Here is a 19,881-nt window from a genome sequence, read left to right on the forward strand (position 1 = left end):
CACAGTTTCCACAATGGATAACTCATACATCATAGCGATAGACTTTGGCACTGCATACAGTGGATATGCTTTCAGTCTGACAAAAAGAGAAGCAGAAATTGAACCTCGTTTAAAGTACTGGGGTCAACAGGTTTCACTGAGGACCCCAAAGACTCCGACCTGCATCCTTTTTGATGAGCATGAAAAATTTCTCAGCTTTGGTTATGAAGCCCAGTCAGCTTATTTTAGAACACGAGGTGATGAAGCCAGAAAGAAATTCTTCTTTGAATGCTTCAAGATGTCCCTCTATGGCAAAGTAAGTGTAAAAATCTGATTATATCAATAATCTTATATTATGGTTTAACACTTTCTGCGTTGTGCTGAGTGTGTTATAGATGATTACAGTATAGTTAAATACTTTTAGCTCTTGCATTTTCCTGATCAACCTTATTAATTGTGATATAATGTAAGATGATAGCCACAAGAACATAAACATAAATACATCAATTTTAAACATAAATATCATCTTTTGGCTAGTCATTTTTGAAAAAGATTTTAAATCTCTGTAAATTGCTGTTTGATTTAGACTCTCACATAGGAAGTTACAAACCTATTAACTAATATCCAGTCTGCCATCATAGAAAGTTAATAGTGATGTGACAATTGAAGCTGCAAATGGACGGTCAATGAAGGCACTGAAGGTGTTCACAGAAGCTCTGAGACACCTGAAGGAGGACGCTCTGAAGTTCATCTCAGAAAATGCTGGTGGGAAGCAGTTCATAGCCTCTGACTTCACCTGGGTGGTGACTGTACCTGCCATCTGGGATCCTTCAGCAAAACAGTTCATGAGAGAAGCTGCGACACAGGTAATAAAGACAATAAACAGATCAACTGTACTGCTTAAAGTGAAAAATTTATTTACCTTTGATTTATAGGCAGGGATTGTTACCACAGGCAAGGAAGACAGACTGGTTATTGCACTGGAACCAGAAGCAGCCTCAGTCTGGTGTAAGAAGCTGCCAGCTGATGGTTATAAAACAGAGAATAACAGTGAAGTCACATTCGAACAGGCTTCAGGAACACAATACATTGTGGTGGACTGTGGAGGTACTCTATGTTTTCATTTCAAAGTGCAATTTTTTTTACTTTTACATTTTACTCACACAATGTTGTTTTTGTCAAAGTTTACAGGAATTCAGAAAATTTAAGTTTATCAATGTATCATTAATAAGATGAAGATTATTTAGACAGAACACCTCTCCCACATAATGTAGTTTTTTGGATATTTATTTATGTTAGCCTGGGAGGATGAAACTAAAACCATTCAGGACTCCCATTTAAAACATTGAATCGAGCGGTGTTAGTCAGAATTGATACCAGATAACTAAATTTATATTGCTCCAAAACTTATGGAATCAATTACAGGGAAGTCAAACTAAGGAATCATTCTTTTCAGCACAACCTCACGTGTTTGAGTTTTGTGTTTGTTAGTGTTTGTTTTTACAGTTTCATTTTGACATACTGTATTAACACAGTTGATCTAAAATCAGACAAAAAACAGAAAATCGGAGTAGAAAAAGTACTGTTTATAACCACAAACATTTTTATTGAATCATATTTCACAACTTTTAATGCAAATATAAATTGTCAATTTTAAAACCATATGCATCAGTTTTGCAAACAACAAAGTTATTTGCGGCCGTTTACATTTACCCCCTTTTTAAATAACCATTTCAAACTATTTGCAGAACAATCAGCTCTGGATTCAATAAGATGCCACACAAATTATTTGTGCCACTCCAAAAAAAAACAATTTCTGTCCACTATAAAGGAGAACATCACAGCCTGATACCTACAGGACTGACAGTAGCAGGTGTAATCAGCAGTCGCCTCATTGTTCTGACACATAACACAAAACTATCCACGCTACACACTAACTACACAAGTCAACAAATTTAACTACACACTACAAACGCTAAACATCACAAATCTATCACATCTCAAAACACTCTCTCTCTTTTTCTGGTCTTTCTCTCTTTCTCTCTCTCTCTCTGTTGCAATTACAGCTGCCAGTCTTTTAGGGTATGTCTCTACCAGCTTTGCACATCTAGAGACTGAAATTCTTGCTCATTCTTCTTTGCAAAACAACTCCAGCTCAGTCAGATTAGATGGACAGCATTTGTGAACAGCAGTTCTCAGATCTTGCCACAGATTCAGAAAGGTTTCCAACCCCTGGTATAGATGTTATCACTTGTCACTTTTAATTAATTCCTGTGTTTTGCAGGTGGAACCATTGACATCACTGTTCATGAAGTCCTGGGGGGAGGAGCCCTGAAAGAGCTGCACAAGGCCTCAGGAAATGATTTTGGGGGACAAACTGTGGATAACAAATTCAAAGAGTTTCTCAGAGAAATCTTCAGTGATAGTTTGTGGGATGAATATGAAAAAGAGCATCCAGGAGAGCTGCAGAAGATGATGTATGATATCTCAGTTTTAAAAGAGTATGATGATGATGTGGACATCAGCTGCCAATATAACCTGGGTGAAATGGCAAAAGAAAAGCAGAAAATGGAAAAGTTTTTTGAATCGCTGAGAGGTGTTTCCTGGAATCAAGGAGCCATCAAAATCTCAAAAGAGAAAGTACGATCTTTCTTTGCTGAGAGTCTGAATGGCATCACCAAGAGTCTCAGAGAAATCCTGAAGAAAGGTTTCACCATTAAGTACATTCTGTTATTGGGGGGCTACGCTCAAAGCCTGATTCTGCGTCAGCATATTACCAATCAGTTTAGTGATCAGTGTAAAGTTCTGTGTCCTTCTCATCCTCAAGAAGCAATCATGAAAGGAGCTGTGATGTTTGGAAGAAACCCAGCATTGGTGGCATCTCGAATAAGTGCCTTTACTTACGGGGTTTCTTTGTCTCGTAGGTTTGATGCATCCAAGCATAGAACAGACAAGAGATACACAAACAAAGAGGGCGAGTGGTGTGATGGTATTTTCTGTGTACTGGTGAGGGAAAATGAGGAAGTGGGCTGGGATAAAACCAGTGAGCACAGCTTCACTCCAGTAGAAAGAGATCAGACAGCAATTACCTTTGCATTTTATCGCACAGAGAGAAATATCCAAGGACTAATGTATGTGGATGAGTGGGGAGTAGAGAAAATTGGTTCTATTATTCTTGAGTCACCTGTCACAGCACGCGGCATGAATCGTGAAATCAAACTACAAATCAAGTTTGGTGCCACAGAAATGACGGCCACAGCCATAGATGTAGATTCAGGTTCCACAGTTAAAATTGACCTTGATTTTATGGCTAAATCAATAAAATCATTCAGAAACAACGTGTGGCAGAAGTGAATTCATGAAACATCAGGCAAACAAATAGATACATTGTTGTTAGAGCCACTGCTATCCTTAAGTTATAATAGGTACTCTAGCAGTTTATCTTTAGTCACGGAAGTATTGAAAACATCCTTCTTCTTATGAAATCGGATGAGAACCAATGTGAAGTTACATTGTGGTTATGTTGCTTTTTTTTTTTATTACCGTTAAACTTTATGAATAAAACTTTTGTATAATCCAATCCAATTTTAATACACCTGGAATTTTAATTTCTTTGTTTCTTTTCTTCATAAAAATTCTAACCTGTGCCTTAAAGTCCAAAGACATTGCAGAAATTTTAATCCTTCAAAATATATAATTTAAAATATTTTCATTAGTGTATAATTCCTGTTTATATGTTTTATGATCTATCCAGGGCTTTTTCAGTGAACAATTCTTAAATAATTTTACCGAAATCATATAGAAGAAAGTTTTGAAAATGTTACTTTGAAGTTATTTGTAGCATTACTTTATTAATTGTAATTTGAATGATAATTCGGGGATTCATCAAATCTGGAAAAGAAATATCCTAAAATGTTGATGTTTTTTCTTCCAACATGAGTGTTAAAAGGTTTTTCCCATTGGAAGGTACACAGTTACTACTATCATCGTTCATTGCTAATAGCTAATAATAACTAGACCCTGTATCCTAATGAGCCTGTACAACACCTATTGATGCTTGTTTGACCTCAATAAAGGGCTTTCATATGTTGTTTTAAAGCCATTGTTCAATAAAATATTTTATTTTTTTTTACGATATAAACCTGTTTCTTCCTGTAAGACAGGGGTCCCCAATCCCAGTCCACGAGTGCTGGTGTCCCTGCAGGTTTCAGATCTGGGTCAACACACCTGAATCACATGATTAGTTAATTCCCAGGCCTCTGGAGAACTTCAAGACATGTTGACAAGCTAATTTATCCATTTAAATCAGCTGTGATGGATTAAGGACACATCTAAAACCTGCAGGACACTGGCCCTTGTGGGATTCGGGACCCCTACTGTAAGGAAATCAAAACCTGTGGACTCATCGCATTCACCTTTATTGGAGTTGGAGGATGAAGGTCTTCATCTACCTCCAGTAACAATAGCAAACTAATTTCCTGGTTAATTTTGTAAACATTAAAAATACACACATTTTTGTCATTCCATGACAAAATGACCAACACATCACATTTTCTAACACATCATGACATTACAAAAAATATAAAACTGTACACAGGAAAATGGAGAGAGTAATTTTTCCAGAGTCAACATCATTTTCATCTAAAAGGGTAGTTATTGCACGTTTTGGAACCTAATCACTTCAATTGGCCGTTAGAGTTGGAGCCAAAAAACAGAGGAAATTCTATCGGAGTAATATAGAAAGACCAGGGTAGGGTCCTAATTACTCCAACTTTGTGTTCCAAAGGGTGATGGGAGTCAAAGAGGAGGTACTGGTCCGTGTGTGTGGGCTTCCGGTAAACTTCGATGTTGAGTTTGCCGTTCTCTTCAATGTGCACGGCGCAGTCCAGGAATGGCAAACAGTTTTCCTTTGTGTCTTCCCTGGTGAACTTGATGTTTTTATCCACAGCGTTAATGTGCGCAGTGAAGGATTCCACTTCTTGTGTCTTGATTTTGACCCAAAATTACTTGGAGTAATTAGGACCCTACACCACCGGGCAGAACATGTTCCCTCTAAGCCTGAAGGAAAAAAGAAGGAACACACACATGTAAAGGAAGCACTCAAAACGTGCGGCTATCCTAAATGGGCGTTCTTAAAGTCAGCAAAGAGGCACAGAAAAGAAGACCAGACACCAGCGAGGGAGGGATAAGAAGGACAGACGCAACAACATTGTCATCCCCTATGTAGCCGGTGTATCAGAGAAACGCAAACGCCGCAAACGCCGCAAACGCCGACGCAGAGGGAGAAGATCTGGCGTTCTGGTTCGACTGAGACGGCGCACTAATAGACCACCGTTACCCAGTTTATTACTGGCTAATGTGCAGTCTCTGGAGAACAAGCTGTGCGAGCTTCGGGCACGGATCTCATTCCAGCGAGAGATGCGGGACTGCTGTGTGATCTGCCTCACAGAAACCTGGCTATCGGACAAGGTACCGGACTCCGCAATACAACTACCGGGGTTCTCCGTGCATCGCGCGGACAGGTCACAGGATCTTACTGGGAAAAGCAGAGGCGGTGGTGTGTGTTTCATGATCAACAACAGCTGGTGTGATTATGCGAACGTGCACCCGGTCAAATCCTTCTGCTCACCGGACCTGGAGTACCTGATGATTAAGTGCCGGCCATTCTGGCTACCGAGGGAATTTGCAGCAGTGATTATTACGGCTGTTTACATTCCCCCACAAGCCGACACTGACCGAGCACTCAGGGAACTGTACAGCGCGATCAGCAGCGAGGAAACCGCACACCCAGAGGCAGCGTTTATCACAGCCGGAGACTTTAATAAGGGAAACCTGAAGAAAGTCTCACCCAAACTCCATCAACACATCCATTTTAACACTCGTGGAGACCGGCTACTCGACCACTGCTACACCTCTTTCCGGGATGCGTACAAAGCCCTCCCCCGCGCCCCATTCGGCCAATCAGATCACCGCTCCATCCTGCTCCTGCCCGCCTACAGGCAGAAGCTGAAACAGGAAGCTCCAACCCGGAGGGCGGTGCACTGTTGGACGGACCAATCGGAGTCTGCACTGCGGGACTGTTTCGATCACGCGGACTGGGAAATGTTTCACGTGGCTGCTAGGGACATTGACGAGTACACAGACTCAGTCTGCGGATTTATCAGGAAATGCGTGGAAGATGTTGTCCCATCCAGAACAGTTAAATCCTTCCCAAATCAAAAACCCTGGATTAACGGAGATGTTCGCGCGGCACTGGCGGCACGGAACACCGCCTTTGCCTCCGCGAACACATCGGACTACAAACACGCACATTACCAACTCCGGAAGACGATCAAAGCAGCCAAACGTGAGTACAGGGACAGGGTGGAGCAACAGTTTGACAACCCTCGGAGTATGTGGCAGGGACTAAACACGATCACAGACTTTAGAGGGAAAACCAGCACACCGCAGACCACGGCCTCTCTGTGTGAGGATCTAAACGTATTCTACGCTAGATTCGACGCAGCGAACACCATGAGACCGGACAGTGTGCGCAACGCGGATGACGTCAGTGCGCACACTGTGTCTGAGGAGGATGTGCGGAAGTGCTTCAGGAAGGTGAACGCACGCAAAGCTACTGGTCCGGACGGGATTCCCGGCCGCGTCCTCAAGTCATGCGCGGCTCAGCTGGCTGGAGTGTTCACGCACATCTTCAACCTTTCCCTCTCTCTGTCTGTAGTCCCAGCCTGCTTCAAAATGGCCACCATCGTCCCTGTACCCAAATCCTCCACCATCTCCTCATTGAACGACTGGCGACCTGTAGCCCTGACCCCCATCGTAAGCAAATGCTTCGAGAAGCTGGTCAGGGACTTCATCTGCTCTGACTCACTGGACCCTCTACAGTTCGCATACCGCCACAACAGGTCCACTGATGATGCCATAGCCCTGACACTACACACTGCCCTGTCACACCTGGAGAAGAGAGACACGTATGTGAGAATGCTGTTTGTAGATTACAGCTCAGCATTCAATACCATCGTTCCCTCGAAGCTGGACAGGAAACTGCAGGATCTAGGACGAGCAGCTCCCTCTGCAGCTGGATCCTTAACTTCCTGTCTGACAGACGCCAAGTGGTCAGACTGGGCAGCATCACCTCATCCCCCATCACACTGAACACTGGTGCTCCACAGGGGTGTGTACTGAGCCCTCTTCTATACTCACTCTACACCTACGACTGCACAGCCACTAACAACTCCAACATCATTGTGAAGTTTGCGGACGACACTACAGTGGTGGGTCTTATCACCAATGGTGATGAGACGGCTTACAGGGAGGAGGTCAGCGCCCTGACCCACTGGTGTCAAGACAACCATCTCACCCTCAACGTCGCAAAGACAAAGGAGTTGATAGTGGACTTCCGGAGGTGCAGAGAAGTACACACCCCCATCACCATCAACGGCGCTGCTGTGGAGAGAGTGAGCAGCTTCCGGTTCCTTGGTGTACATCTGGCTGAGGATCTTACGTGGTCAGTACACACAAACAAAACAGTGAAGAAGGCGCAGCAGCGCCTCTTCTTTCTCAGGAGACTGAAAAGATTTGGCATGAGCCCCTGCATCCTCAGGACCTTCTATCACTGTGCCATTGAGAGCATTCTCACTGGATGCATCACCACCTGGTATGGAAACAGCACCGCCTACAACTGCAAAGCTCTCCAGCGAGTAGTGCGGTGCTCTGAACGGATAATTGGAGGTGAGCTTCCCTCCCTCCAAGACATCTACAGGAAGCGGTGCCTGAGGAAAGCGGGGAGGATCATCAAGGACTCCAGTCACCCCAGCCATAAACTGTTCAGACTACTTCCATCAGGAAGGAGGTTCTGCAGCATCTGGTCCCATATTTATTAGTTTCAGGTTGGCCATTCTTGTATTTTGCTTGTTTACATTATTGTATTTTGCACAATTCTGTTGCTTGTGAAGCTCGCACACAAGAATTTCACTCACATGTGCTGTACCAATGTACCTGCACATGTGATGTGACAATAAAAGTGATTTGATTTGATTTGATTTGAACTCAGGAGAGTTTTCTCCAAGCATGACATCCCAGTGTATTTTAGACCCAGCAACACGCTCAGACAGAAACTGGTTCACCCAAAAGACAAAACGCCAGAATCCAACTTAACAATGTGGTGTATGCTGTACAGTGCAGTGAGGAATGCTCAGACCTCTACATTGGAGAGACCAAACAGCCACTTCACAAGCGCATGGCACAACACAGAAGAGCCACCTCCACAGGACAAGACTCAGCAGTCCATCTGCATCTTAAGGATAAAGGACACTCTTTCGAGGATGCCAATGTTCACATTTTGGACAGAGAGGACAGATGGTTTGAAAGAGGAGTGAAAGAAGCCATCTATGTCCACTGTGAGCGACCATCTTTGAACAGAGGCGGGGGTTTACGACACCAACTCTCTGCCATCTATAATCCAGTTTTGAGATCCCTTCCCAGACGCCTTAACGCCCACTCACATCCTGGGCCATCTGATCTCAGGAATTCGCATGATAAGGTGGGGCCAGGTTTCACAATGAACACACCCAAAACTCTGGCTGATTTGGACCCACGCCCAGTTTCACACCTTGGCTCAGGCAATTAGATGATCATCAGGGGGTCCTTTTGTCCCTCTGTGGGGGGTTACTTCCACTAGGTTTATATCTGGGACTCTCCACCATTTGACCTTAGAACTGAAGAAGCTTCTCGGATGAGAGGTGAAACGTCTTCAAGCAACTTAAAGAAGTCCAGACGCTTTTCTTTGCAAGCTCCTTTGACAGCTGTACTGTTACTCAACACATCCAGCACTATAAAACATTGTAAAGCAAAGCGAAAACAAACAGTGAAGCAATGACTTCCATCAGTATCTGATCCTAGCACACAATCACAAAACAACAAATAGAGACATCTTAGATTAATAAAACCTCTTTTTCACATGCTATAAACTTTTCAATTCAATTTTATTTATATAGCGCCAAATCACAACATCAGTTACCTCAATGCGCTTTATATTGTACAGTAGATCGTACAATAACAGATACAGAGAAAAACCCAATAATCATGATCTCCTATGAGCAACCACTTTGGCGACAGTGGGAAGGAAAAACTCCCTTTTAACAGGAATAAACCTCCGGCAGAACCAGGCTCAGGGAGGGGCGTCACTCTGAGACAGGATATTTCTAACTTTAGAGATGTTGCGCAAATGGAAGAAAGCAGTCTTACATATTTGTTTAATATGTGCATTGAGGAAGGAGAGTACAAACAACCATGGTCCAGAAGATCTTGGTCAAACAATTGATTTTAATGAATACACGCGTGGGAAGACCACTCTGTACGCAGACAGGGATTGATCTTCGACTTAATCAAAGCATACACAGATTTTTATAGCATCAGGGTTTGAATTAATGACGCCCCTTCATACGTCACAGACAGAATATATACATACGTCAAATCAAAACCACAATGACTTTTAACACAGTTTCAAAGAACATTGTCTTCTATCTTGTCTGAAACACGAGCCCCACATCCTGCCAGACGCTGTTCCTCTTTCCAGAGACAAACATGACCAACTTCTCACCTATAAATGAGTCTACTAATGTGTGTGTGTATGTGTTGACCCTACATGCCCTCTCATCTCACCCGTTGCACTTCTGACCTTTTACCAGACCAGAGGCTCATCCTTAGGTACAATAACCTAACTGAAACTACATGTACTATGTTGAATAAATGTTTTAATCAAGAACCTCTACTAAAAGCTTAATAAAAGAATATAAAAGTATAACAGACAATTTGAATAACCTAGTAATTCAAATAGCCTCATCTAACCTGCTCCTCAGAATAACTTAGACTCTGCTTTCACTTCTGCAAACTCTCTGCAACTTCCTGTCAACTCCTGCAACTTAATCTTTCTGAAAGACACACACACTGTTTAAACCTCTGAATACAATATCAATGCTGCAGATTATATTATTAATGCAATGGTAATGATGATGATTATTTACCAATAGCAGTAAAATAATTTCCCTGCTCCACACAGTCTTACATATTTGTTTAATATGTGTGTTGAAGGACATGTCTTGGTCAAAAATTACTCCAAGGTTCCTCCCAGCATTACTGGAGGTCAAGGTAATGCCATCCAGAGTAAGAATCTGGTTAGATACCATATTTCTAAGATTTCCAGGGCCGAGTACAATAACCTCAGTTTGATCTGAATTAAGAAGCAGAAAGTTAGCGGCCATCCAGGTCTTTATGTCTTTAAGACATTCTTGCAGTTTAACTAATTGGTGTGTGTTATCTGGCTTCATGGACAGATAGAGCTGGGTGTCATCTGCATAGCAGTGAAAATGTATACTATGTCTTCTAATGAACAGAATTGGTCCTAGCACTGAACCCTGTGGAACTCCATAATTGACCTCAGTGGGTGAAGAGGACTCTCCATTTACATGTACAAATTGGAGTCTATTAGATAGATATGATACAAACCACTGCAGTGCAGTACCTGTAATACCTACAGCATGTTCTAATCGCTCTAATAGGATATTATGGTCGACAGTATCGAATGCTGCACTAAGGTCTAGCAGGACAAGCACAGAGATGAGTCCACTGTCAGAGGCCATAAGAAGATCATTTGTAACCTTCACTAAAGCTGTTTCTGTGCTGTGATGAGCTCTGAAACCTGACTGAAACTCTTCAAATAAACCATTCCTCTGCAGATGATCTGTTAGCTGTTTGACAACTACTCTTTCAAGGATTTTTGATATGAAATGAATGTTGTAGTCATGTGTCGGTTGCGAACGAAACGGCTCATAGAGACGGATCTTTGACGTTAATGACGCGAGCCCGTGGATTTTTTTTTCCTTTCTCTCACCCTCTCTCTCTCACTAATTTCCGCTACACTCTGCACGCGAGTCTTGTGCTTTGCGCTGGGAAGGGAAGGGGGGGGGGGGGTAGTTACACTCTCAGTAGCACAGGAGCAGAGTAGGAGGGAAAGAGAGAGAAAGACAGCAAGGGACAACAATGTCACATTATAAAGTTATAGTAATGATCCACAACTATTTTCAGTTGCAGATGATAAAGGATTCAGAAAATAGGCTTAATAGAATTAATAGGCTGGTGTGAAAGATTGCTGCCACACCGCCCCCTCGGCCTGTGCTTCGAGATTTCTGGTAGTTAGAATGACTCGGGGGTGTTGATTCATTTAAACTAACATAATCATCCTGCTGCAACCAGGTTTCTGTAAGGCAGAGTAAATCAATTTGTTGATCAATTATTAAGTAATGTACTAACAGAGACTTGGAGGAGAGAGACCTAATATTTAATAATCCACATTTCACTGGTTTACTCTTTGGTTCAGATGTGGATACTGTATTGTTCTTTCTTTGTGATTTTTTTTATGTTTAAGTTGTTTGTTGCTGGTTTTTAGTTTATTTTTCGTCTGTTTGGGAGCTGACACAATCTCTATGGAGATGGGTTTTGCGGGGGTAACAGGAGGAGAGAAGCTGCAGAGAGGCGTGTAACACTGCAACTCTGCTCCCTGGTCCCAGCCATTCCTGGTGTACAGCCGTAAGTATGTAAGTATTTAAAATACAAAATATGAGTAACTGTATTCAAATACAGTTACTGTTTAAAATGGTGGTATTCTGAATACAGTTACTTTTTGTTGTAATAAATGGAATACACGGTGGTCTTTTCCTGTTTCATATGTTAGTCCATCCCCTCTCAATTTTTGGTAATTCCACCCTGTTGGAAACAAACAAAATACAAACTTGAGACCAAGGCTCTGTCTCAATCTTGTGGCACATGTCACCTCAACTTGCGGCCCGAATAATGACGTGACCAAACATTTTCAAAAATAATTCTTCAAAAAATTACTTAATATGAAGGCAATAGGCAGAGTGTTAGGCATTGCCCTGAAGAATGTAGCCTCATGGGCAGTGTAGCCCAGGTGTAAGTAAACTACTAGACTGAACTGTACACTGTGTTCGTGTTTTCCTCTGAAACAGTTCCATTGGGGCAGCCTTTCAACGCCTCTCTCTCTCTCTCTCTCTTTTTTTTCCCCCTGCCTGTCCCGTTTGGTTCTTTTGCCATCAATTTTATTTTATTTTTACTTGCTAAGTATGGGACAGACTTGACTGGGGAAAAGAAAAGGGAGAAAGAAAGAGGGAAAGAAAAAGAGTGGGGGAAGAGGGACGGGGATAAAGGGCAAAAAACAAAAGCCAACAAAACAAACCGACAAAAAAAAAACATATATAAATCACCTGGATCACCTGTTGAGAAAGAAAAAAGGAGAAAACAAGCAAAAGAAAGAGAGCAATATAATAAACAACATCATCGCAATTATCTATGTGAATATAACAGTAAATACTAAATATTAAACATTATTGTGCAGCACGTAAGATCGACAGCGCACAGTGTGCTTTGAGGTAGGAGCCAAAAAGGGTGTAGTTTGTGTGTGTGAGCACCCGTGTGTACACCTGTGAGCATGACTTAGACTTTAGATTTAGTTCCTCCTACGCCGAGCGGCGCATCGGGCAGCTAGTGATCTCCATCAATGTCGGTCAGCAGCGACTGCTTCAGCTTCGTCCCAGGCAATGTCGACAGTTCTCAGATCGTCCATAAATGTTCAACGCCATGTGGTCTTTGGTCGGCCTTGCTTTCGCTTGCCAGTGCGTGGACGCCATGTCATGGAAATCTTAGCTGGGCGATGAGGGGGTAGGCGTAAAATATGTCCCGCAAAGCGAAAGCGCCTCCCTGTGAGCATGAGCATGCTTGTATTTAACAGGTTCCTTCATGTGATGATCTGCTAAAGGGGAGACACAGCCCCCGTCCTCCAGGGCATGAAGCAGGTATGGAGGAGATCAAGACTCCAGACATCCAGAGGCCCCAAGAGCGCAAGAGACCAAGGAAGACCAACAGAGGGGCAGCTGCGCCACTGTCCCAGAAAGAGCTGAGGAGAGTCCCAGATGAGGGCTCACTCAGCAGCCGCGGAGCAGAAGCCAGGGGGGGTTGCAGTGATGTGCCCGTGAGCTCCGCCGGCAGCCAGCTATGCCAGAGTGACCAAGCCCCAGGCCAAGAGGCCGAGGGCACCCCACCCCCGAAGGGGCCCGAGCGAGCCCCAGGCTCCAGGCCCCGAGAAGCAGCAACCAGGAGTGTGTCGGTGTGTACCTGGATGCCCATCCCCGGACATAAAGAACCACCAATGCACCGATATCTGGGGACGTCTGTCACTGGCAGTGGGGGGGAGGGGTAGGCCTCCATACCATATTTCTTGTCTTCTTTGTAGAAAAGAGCAGTTAAATGTAGGCTCTTCAGTACAGACTTAACCTTTGTGGAAGTTTTTTTTTATTTATTTATTTTTTATAGTGAAATAAATCTTGGAACCTAATATGTTTGCAGTTTCAAAATCATCATAATACAGTAAAATGTGTAGAGCATATTTCTGTTGTGGAAACAGAATGGTTTTGGAAATATAATCCTTCGTTAATGTCTTTGTATAACCCAGTTTGTCTTTCAAATTCATGCAAGAAATATTCTCTATTTTTCATTATACTTGAAAATCAATTTATTGTAACTAAAATGGGCACATACATGTTTTTGTCTCTGACAGGTATTTCACTACAAACACCTGTAGTTCTAAGTCTATGTGTATCCAATCTTACACCAAGTACAAATTCATTAACCTCCTAGGACCTGGCGTCCACATATGAGGACATCACATTTTGGGTTATTTAGACCAAAATACTCAATTTTGCTCAACAAGGGCCTGATATCCACTTATAAGGACATTATACTGCTACTGTTCTATCAAAATTTTAAATGAATATCCTCATATGTAAATGGTCTGTATTTGTATAGCGCTTTACTAGTCCCGAAGGACCCCAAAGTACTTTACACAACCAGTCATCCACCCATTCACACACACATTCACACACTGGTGATGGTAAGCTACATTGTAGCCACAGCCACCCTGGGGCGCACTGACAGAGGCAAGGCTGCCGGACACTGGTGCCACCGGGCCCTCTGACCACCACCAGTAGGCAACGGGGGAAGTGTGTTGCCCAAGGACACAATGACCGAGACTGTCCAGGTTGGGGCTCAAACCGGCAACCTTCTGATTAGAAGGCGAACTCCCAACTTTTGAGCCACGATCGCCCCTCCTATGTGGCTCTTATTAATCTTAAACACAAAAATAAGGTAAAAAGAATCTGGTAATTCTTTGTTTTTACATTCATCGGACCCCGATATGCCCAAATATCAAAGAGAAATTTAAAATGTGGGTCTTAGGAGGTTAAGCTCAACTATTTCACATTTTTAATCATAATATATCTGTCCTTTTTTTTCTCAGTGTTAATTTTGAAAATCAGTTATCTAATTGGTTTAAAATGTGCTCAACTCTTTTGTAAATGTCTGATTCCTTAATATGAGAGGAACATGTTTGGAGTACTACTTCTCTTCATTGACTCTGAATGTCACTGACAACTTCCTCAACGGAACAGTTTTTTTGAGCAGCACTTTCAGTAAGAACAGAAGCTTGTAAAAGAGCGACAATAAATCCACACATTCCAACAAGCAAGTCCTTTGAAATAACAGTGGGAACCTGAACCTGTATTGTGTTTGTTTCTCCAGTAAACCGTTCATGTGTGCCTTATTTTCTGTAATGAACAGGGTGAACAGGGTGTGTATTCCTGGGGATGGCGGTTAAAGGTATTTAACCACTGAAAAACTGACACGCAAACAGACTTATTCGGAAAATAGTCTCTGCTTGTGTCAGTTTCCATGACGTGCATGAACGGGAACTGAAATTCACCTGTTTGAAAGTGGAAAAGTAGAATAATTTCCAAGAAAAGGCACTTTCTATAGTGTAATAAGAAGTGTATAATGTTTCAAAGAATTACTGCTAATTAACAGTGTAATTTTGATGTACTCAGTATATTCTAAGGAGCTTGGAAAGAAAAGGCGTCCAGACTTCCAATTTAAAGAAGTCCAGATGTTTTGTCTGGTAATTTAAGATCTTTTTAAATGAAGTCAAACTGCTGCTTTAAATTTCCCGGGCCTTTCAGTGTGGAGTTTGCATGTTCTCCCTGTGCCTCTGTGAACTTTCTCTGCAACCAACGTTTTCTCCCAAAAGCCAAATACAAACATGTTAAATCCTGTCCAAGGTCTGGGATATGCTGAAATGTGAAACACCTGAAGCACTTTCAGGTACTTTCTGTCACTCAGTTGAACTGCCACTAAACTGTCATCATTTCTGACACCCACTCAGATATAACGGATGCTTCTGTGTGTCTCCAGTAGCGGTTTTTGATATGGGCGACATGGATGGTTGCCCTGGGCGGCATCATGGCATTGGCACAAAAAATGTTGCTCACACCCATGCTGCCCCGACATCATGGCAGCACTTTTCTTTTCCTTTTTGCATGGGCACCGATTGCTTTTGTGTTGCCCATTTGCAGGGAGGAGGCCCTCCATTTGCGAGTTGCGCCTGCTGCTTGCTACACAGGGAGGAAGGGGTAGGACGGATGGCGGGGCATTTTCTGGCTGGCTGGAGCAGCACCTAATAACCAGCTCACAAAATCAAACTAAATAAAAACAAACCACCAGACTAGGGCTGTTAGAGTATATTGTTAAATGTTGTCATTATTATACTTAAATGTGTAAACCTTGTTTTAAACTATATGATCAAAGACATTCTTTTGGTTGTATTCTACGGAGCCCCGCAGGGGACATGGGAGAAAAAAAAAAATTAGGGAGAAAAAAAAAAATTAAGACGGACTTTTGCGAGATCTCGCAAAAGTTTTAGCCGCATTCTTCGGAGGCCGCCAGCTCGAAGCCGACCGGGAGGTCGAGGCACGATGTGCCGGGAAAGCGGTGTTCCTCCCGGCTGTAGTAGGTCTCGACCTCCCGTTAGCTTCGAGCTAGTGGGTGTCAGATCTCCAAAAACGTCGGAGCACTTTTGCAAATATGTGATGTCTTGTAAACCGAGCAGGTATCTGACGTTTACACAACTACATTCACGCCTCAAAATATCTTAAAAGTGTATTTTGTGACCCAGAAAGAGTAATATTACAACTAAGTAGCTGCCGCCATTGTTGGAGTTTTGCGAGATCTCGCAATACTTTTGCGAGATCTCGCAAAAGTCCGTCTTAATTTTTTTTTTTCTCCCTAATTTTGTTTTTTCTCCCTAATTTTTTTTTTCTCCGTAGTATTCTCCTCCCCAGCCTGTTGAATGGTGGGGGAGGCTATAATGTTTAACTGCAGGCACATCCTATGTAAAGGTTCTGTTTTCTTATTTAGTAAGGGCGTTCACTTCTTTCTTATATATGTTGGACCATTAAAGGGGTTAAGCCATGTACGGGGTGAAGGGAGATGACCCTTTTTATGACCAGGGATGTTGTTAAAATGTTTGTAACCAGGAAGTCACACACACGGACACGCATACTCGTGTGCTCATGCACACGTGCATACACACACACACATGCTCGTGTTTTAAACTTTTATGACCATATGGGTTTTATAATGGGTGGTGTTTGTTTGTCACTGAATAAAAGGCGGCAAGCGGACACTGGGAGTCGGAGTCGTCTGAGGTCGGGTACAGAATTGCAGCCTGATCCGATCGACCTCCCTTGCAAGTTAAAATGAATCGCTGTTTGTCTTGCTTTGTTCACGGGTGATAAGTCTCTGACACAGCTGGGCCTGCAAACACAGAAAATCTCACTTTTATTTATCTTTCTAATAACGTAAAAACTGATCAGCCAAGGACTGTCAGCATTATCACTTCACTATATGATCTGCGGGGATCAGACGTTAAATGCAGTAATGTGTAGACCTGCTCCTGCTGCCTCTCTCTTACTAGGTCAGTAGATACCAGCAGTTATATATATATTAGCACTAAAGTAACACAGAGATTCAAATATTACTGTATATAAATATATCACTGATGGGATATGAGGCCTGTTGGGGGCAGCCAAGCTGGGGTCAGTCTCAAGTTCAGATGAAAACCATCATGTGCTGAGCAAACTGAAGCTCTGGTGCTGCCACCTAGTGGCTCTTATTTTTATTTTTTTTTTCTTGACTTTTTACACAGTGCATACACTCATTGGCCACACACCTTGCAAGGTGTGCTATGTGAATCTCACAGAGAACATAAAATGTTATTTTGAGGCAAACACTGCAATCGAACAAATTCCTGTAACTGTCAGTGAGACTTCTGTACCAATCAGCAGGTATTTTGGCCCACTCCTCATGAGCAAACTGCTCCAGTTGTTTCTGGTTTGAAGGGCTCCTTTTCCAGACTGCACGTTTCAGCTGCTTCCAAAGATGCTCAATAGGATTGAGGTCAGGTCTCACAAAAGGGCCACCTTAAAATAGTGACCTGTGACTACCCTGCACAGATTCAAGACACCCTGTGCCAGATGCAGCAAAACAGCCCCAGAACATAACCGAGCCTCCCCCATGTTTCACAGTTGGGACAGTGTTCTTTTCTTGATATGCTTCATTTTTCCATCTGTGAACATAAAGCTGATGTACCTTGGCATTATTTCATATCATCAGACATCAAATTGATTTAAAGCCAAATACAGGAAACAGTAACACAGGTTAAATGTTAACTTCGACTGCCTGTCTCACTACAGTGAATAACTGCTCTTCTTGATTTGTTTGGATCTGATTTTACAGATTCATTTAGATATATAAACACGTCTCTTCTTCATTGTTTTATAAGTGTTCCATAGACTGCAGCAATAAATAATAAATCAAAGGCTTCACAGTCTGTGGGCCCACTGTGGGTGTCATGTAGTGGCTGGTCTCTGTGACAGAATTAGTTTCCCCTGTGTCAGGAGCACATGCTGTTGTTTAGGTGGGGGTGGTGGTGGTGGGCGGTGCGCGCACGGGGGGCAAACATTTTCTTGTAAAACAAAAGGGGGCCCAGCAAAAAAAGTTTGGGAACCACTGCCTTATGCAGAGATCACCATGGAAACCACGCCTTACCCTCCCTCCATCTACTTATAAAACTACCCTGCAATACTTAACTGTGTGGAATAAAGTATAAAACAAGGAAGAGATGTCATTATTACAACTGTAGCTGCCTCCACCAGTGTGTGAATGTGAGAGTGAATGAATAGTGGAATTGTACAGCACTGCAATCCATTATTATTATTATTATGAGGTAGTTGTGAGATATATAATAATAATAAGGTATGTTTGTATTAAATTACTAAATTCCAACAGCAGAATCTTTAAACTTTGTTTGTAGTTACTAATATTTACTGTACTAGTGTTAACGTGTCACCGCGTTTGTAATGTTTCGCATTGACTGTAAAGAGAATACAGACAGAATTTATAATGTCCATGAGTACTGAGGCAGTTACACAATACACACTACATTCGTTTTATCTGTATCTTTCATTTCCTAGCAGCATGTCTTCATTATCTTTCTGTCTGCAAACACGCTGATTTCACTGGTTTAGCTCACTTTTTCTCTCGCATTGGTACAAATTTGTCATCACATCACAAGACCTTTTATTGTGTTTTTACTGTTTTTACACAAGTAGACAACACACCTTGATCAATGTCAATATGCTTCTTAGTAAACAAGCCAGTTTACAATCTGGATGTATGTGTTGTAAAACCAGCATATTAATCATGAGTCATGTTTTCCTGTATGTTTAAATAACTGAAATTAAACTTGCCGATTGATTGGTAAACACAGCCCATTTTGGGGTGCTACACACACATAAACACACACACAAACACACACATACAGTACACTGGCACTCAGTGTCTGACACATGCATCTGGTTGCTTTAGCAGTTCTCTGGGTTTTAGGGAGACCAATCCTGACTGATAGTTCATCTATCCGGGTATGTTTTTACTTGATTGGCAATAGGTCAGTAGGTTATCCTGAATAATGATGTCACATCCAATCAGATGCTTTGCAGATGGTATTACATGGTGGCTAAAAATTTGGCTTTCATAATTTCAGCAGGTTAGATTGATTATTCGATAAAATCTTAGTGCTTCCTTATATGGTATAAATGGATGTGGCTGTGTGATGATGTTGGTGTTGGTGCATGAAGCATTCCCTCTGCCTGAAATGTTGGCTGAAGAAATTGGAGCTCCTGAAGTAGACACATTACTGTGAGGCTACAGAGTGAACCACTGAGGAACAAAACACTTTGCTCTGAATTATTTACACATCACATAAAAATGACAGCAATTAAAACAGCACTTAGTTTCATATTTGCTGAGTTTAAAAAAAGCATAGAGATTAGTGTGACAGTTTTAATCAGGTTCTGAGATGAAAACATTTCCTTCTAAATTCTCAGTATTCATTTATCAGCATTAAATCAAACATTTTTTTTTTATTTCTGTGTCTAAAAAAACTCAGAACTTTCCACAGCAGCTGGTTGATCAGATACTGTGAAGATGTAATCTATTACTCTTCTGAGAAATGAGATCTTTCTGAGATGTACTAACAGTGATCGTGTTTCTGTCAAATTTTTGTTTTACACACCAGATTGAGACCATGATTATAAACTCCTCCTGAATTATATTCTAAAGACAGCCGGGCGTTTGATTCGTTTTGTTTAAATGCTTAAGTCCAGTGTTCCTAAACTCTTTATCTTTGCTTCACGTGTAAAATCTAGTTCTCTTCCTTCTTTCTTTTATTTAAGAGCAAATTTTAAATTGTGACGTATGATGTTATTCGTTAATCTGGAAGAAATTATTCATGGATTTGTGTCGTCATGCGTAGATTACTGTGGCTTTGATAAATCATCTCCTTCACACCTCCAAGCTGCACTAAATGCTGACACCAGAGAATTAACACATTTTAATAAGGGTTCTCTTTATTTATGTTCTACACTTCAGGTTTCATTTTAAAAT

The 19,881-nt window shown here is 42.0% G+C and overlaps 2 protein-coding genes across 4 annotated transcripts in view; one reads left to right on the plus strand and one right to left on the minus strand.

Annotated features, from left to right (window-relative positions):
* Positions 1–19,881, minus strand: part of LOC120718815 — a 44,930-nt gene that overhangs the window by 5,728 nt on the left and 19,321 nt on the right. The gene's annotated exons all lie outside the window — the stretch shown is intronic.
* Positions 11–4,109, plus strand: LOC120718814 (heat shock 70 kDa protein 12A-like). The gene is made up of 4 exons (XM_040007524.1): positions 11–295; positions 621–845; positions 915–1,086; positions 2,264–4,109. Exons 1-4 carry the CDS (start codon positions 14–16, stop codon positions 3,331–3,333), a joined length of 1,749 nt encoding a protein of 582 aa, XP_039863458.1. The 5' UTR covers positions 11–13; the 3' UTR covers positions 3,334–4,109.

Source organism: Simochromis diagramma, unplaced genomic scaffold (assembly GCF_900408965.1).
Source record: "Simochromis diagramma unplaced genomic scaffold, fSimDia1.1 OVJJ01000664.1, whole genome shotgun sequence".
Lineage (NCBI taxonomy): Eukaryota > Metazoa > Chordata > Actinopteri > Cichliformes > Cichlidae > Simochromis > Simochromis diagramma.

Excerpts from the sequence above, each read along its gene's own strand:
- LOC120718814 (XM_040007524.1), top strand. The coding sequence starts at position 14 with ATGGATAACTCATACATCATAGCGATAGACTTTGGCACTGCATACAGT. Across the intron at positions 846-914 it reads TGAGAGAAGCTGCGACACAG|GCAGGGATTGTTACCACAGG; the intron begins GTAATAAAGACA and ends TTTGATTTATAG. Across the intron at positions 1,087-2,263 it reads CATTGTGGTGGACTGTGGAG|GTGGAACCATTGACATCACT; the intron begins GTACTCTATGTT and ends TGTGTTTTGCAG.